This window comes from Poecilia reticulata, unplaced genomic scaffold, assembly GCF_000633615.1.
Source record: "Poecilia reticulata strain Guanapo unplaced genomic scaffold, Guppy_female_1.0+MT scaffold_297, whole genome shotgun sequence".
NCBI lineage: Eukaryota > Metazoa > Chordata > Actinopteri > Cyprinodontiformes > Poeciliidae > Poecilia > Poecilia reticulata.
Window position 1 is genome coordinate 56,172 of NW_007615072.1, and position 2,804 is coordinate 58,975.

The following is a 2,804-nucleotide window of genomic DNA, read 5'->3' on the forward strand; positions in this document are numbered from 1 at the left end:
TGGACATTTGTACTGGCAATAAATGACTTTATTTATGTCATACGAAAAGATCGGCATCCTGAATCTTAATTGAGCGCACGTAAAACCAACGCCTTTCAACAACAACCACCAGTAGCCTAAAATATAGGATTTTTGCCGCTACACTTGCATTGAGCAAAATATAGTTCTACACCTTTTCCTGTTTTCACTTCTGAAAGGTGAAAACATTCAGCCAAGAAGTCTCACAATGAAAGAATATTTTATTGATTCAAAGGATTTTGAAAGTAATACAGTACAGCTTGAATTACCGTCAGTAAAAGCAAACTAATGCTCATCTGTTGCCAAAATGTATTTGTTTAAAGCAGGAACAAAGATTTTTTTTATAATGTTAGCATGCACTCTGATCAACAGATACTTTCATTATCATAAAAACCTGAGTCATTTATTTAAACAGATCCAGTTCAGCCTCACTGTGACCGAGTTTTCCACCAAGCATTTTACTGGTACAGCTCACATTTACTTCCAGTAAGGCCGGGGTCACAGATCAGGGAGTATTTCACCTCCAGCTTTCCGTTCCCTGAGCAGGTGAAGGTGTTGGTTCCCCGGGTCAGATAATGTGTGCAGGAGATGAGAAGGTCATCTTTTCCCACGTCCTTATCCCAAACCTCAACCTTCAGGGGAAGATGAGTTTCCACCTTCAAAAGAAAATTTAAATTAAAGTTAAAACGTTATTTAACTTGTAATGCTAATCTGTTAAGCTAATCTATAGAGAACCTACATGGCCCAAATTAAACACGGCGTTCCACACTGGATTGTCTGACTTGATCTCTGAGGTCTGGAAGAACATGTTTGCGTACCACACCCTACCAACACTGTCGACAGGAGAGAAAACAACAGATTAATGCTGATGTTCATCAAGTGATCCAAGCTGTCAGACTGCGAGCCGTGCATCAACCCACGCATTAGTTCTGCTGACTCCATCTCCGTTCAGACCGTAGGCYYGGACAACGRTCACAGACAGAGTYCCCAACATGGTGCGCCTGGCGTCGCCATCGGCCGCGTCGTCCACCAGGTCCAGAGGAGCAGCGTTGGTCCCGACCTGCAGCAGGAGGCTGAGGAGGAGGAACCCTGAGGTCAAACCAGAAAGCATGGCTAGAGTCTAGAACTGAACGAGAAAAGAACGAGGAAATCATCGTCATGAAAAGCAGTTTGAAGACTCAACATTCAAAGATGAACCTGAAATGATTCAAATGATCTAAAGTTTCTCACTAACTATCACGACCAAAGCTTAGACAGGAAATGCCCTCAGTTCTACTTAGAAAYCAGTAAATTCACCAGGRATCAGCSGKCAGAACTAAAACAAWCYATAGATCGATACATTTRGWTCTTATGTGTTGCAGCAGAAAAATCTCCCAGAAAAATGATTCAGTAAATCATATTTTGGTTGTCAGTGAGCAGCGTTAAGATTTTAAATGCAGAAGTAAAAGTTTTATCATCTCCTGGTGCTAATTTTATTTTCCTGACTCCTGGTGTAAAAAGAGCTTCAGGTTGTTTCATATCCTGAATAACCTACAGCTGATGAGCCTTTTCCAACAATCCAAACCAGATTGAGAAGCACAATTAATGCCTGATCTGACGAGCTGAGGACCAGTTTATAAAGGATCCGGAGCCGCAGGACCAGCCTGAGATAAAGAGGTAAAAAAAGAAAAACAACCTGATAATGGATAAGAGTTTACCTGGCAGTAGACGTGTTACGCTGACTTGGTTAATAATTACAGATGATTAGCCAGTGAGTCAAGGTCATTGTTACACAACATGAGTTTTGTGTAACATGTTAACATGTGTTACTATTTCTGACATTCAACAAACATATTACAATCTTCAAAAAGTTCAGCAGTGACACATAAGGACTAAAAACAAGGCATTTTTGAAGGGACTTGAATAAAATTACTTCTTTTTAACCCTTTCTTCGCCTCTTTCGGCTTTAGGCAGCTGGAATGGATCAGCAGCTGTGGTGGGATGGTTCCTGTCCAATACATGTTCTATTGTACAGTAATGATTAAACCAGACCTCCATGTTCCTGAAAACTGCATTAAAAAATGCTAAATAAATCCCAAGAGCGAGTAAATAAACTTCTTCCTCTGAATTTCTGTCAGTGAGTCTTAATGTTTGTCATTAAACATCGATTTGGGTCTCGGATAAGTTATGTTAGTAACTCTGCAGCAAGGAGATTGATGCCAAAGTATTTTATAACATATATTTTAACACAATCTGTGGTGAAATACCTTTAATCGTTGGTTAATAATTACATATGAGTCAAGGTGATTGTTACACAACATGAGTTTTGTGTAACATGTTGATATGTGTTACTAAATTCAGAAAGTTCAGCATTAACTCAAATGGGCTGAAACTAAAAGTGTTTTTTGTTGAACCTGGTGCATAAAATGATTTGTTTTGTTTCTGTGGTTTATGCTCCTTCTGCATGTCGCTGCAGATGAACAACCAGCTGCTATTCTGTACGTATTTATAGTAATAATTAAACCAGACCTGGGAAAACTTATGATGGCGTCCATGTGCCTAGAAATTACATAAAAGAGTCTGATAAAAACGTTGTGTAAAATATTTCCAGGTAATTTTTCTTTCAGTCTTTCAGTGAAACTTGATGATAATAAAAAGATTTTAATAATTATTATTTTAAGTTTTAAAGAGAGATTTGTTTTAACACGTTTTGGATGGAAGACGACACAGAAAGTCAGTGCATAAAGATGTAAAAGAGAAAAGACAAGAAAATGTAAAAAAWWAWTWAAMCAGACCTTCAACCTCCT

General features: G+C 38.5%; 1 protein-coding gene across 1 annotated transcript; it reads right to left on the reverse strand.

The window, feature by feature from the left end:
* Positions 1 to 219: 219 nt before the first annotated feature.
* LOC108166007 (perforin-1-like) lies at positions 220 to 1,648 on the reverse strand. The gene is made up of 4 exons (XM_017303481.1): positions 1,553 to 1,648; positions 939 to 1,144; positions 758 to 851; positions 220 to 674 (listed from the first exon to the last, which is right to left on the reverse strand). The coding sequence occupies exons 2-4, from the start codon at positions 1,127 to 1,129 to the stop codon at positions 477 to 479; spliced, it is 483 nt and encodes a 160-aa protein (XP_017158970.1). The 5' UTR covers positions 1,130 to 1,144; positions 1,553 to 1,648; the 3' UTR covers positions 220 to 476.
* Between the last annotated feature and the right edge of the window lie 1,156 nt (positions 1,649 to 2,804).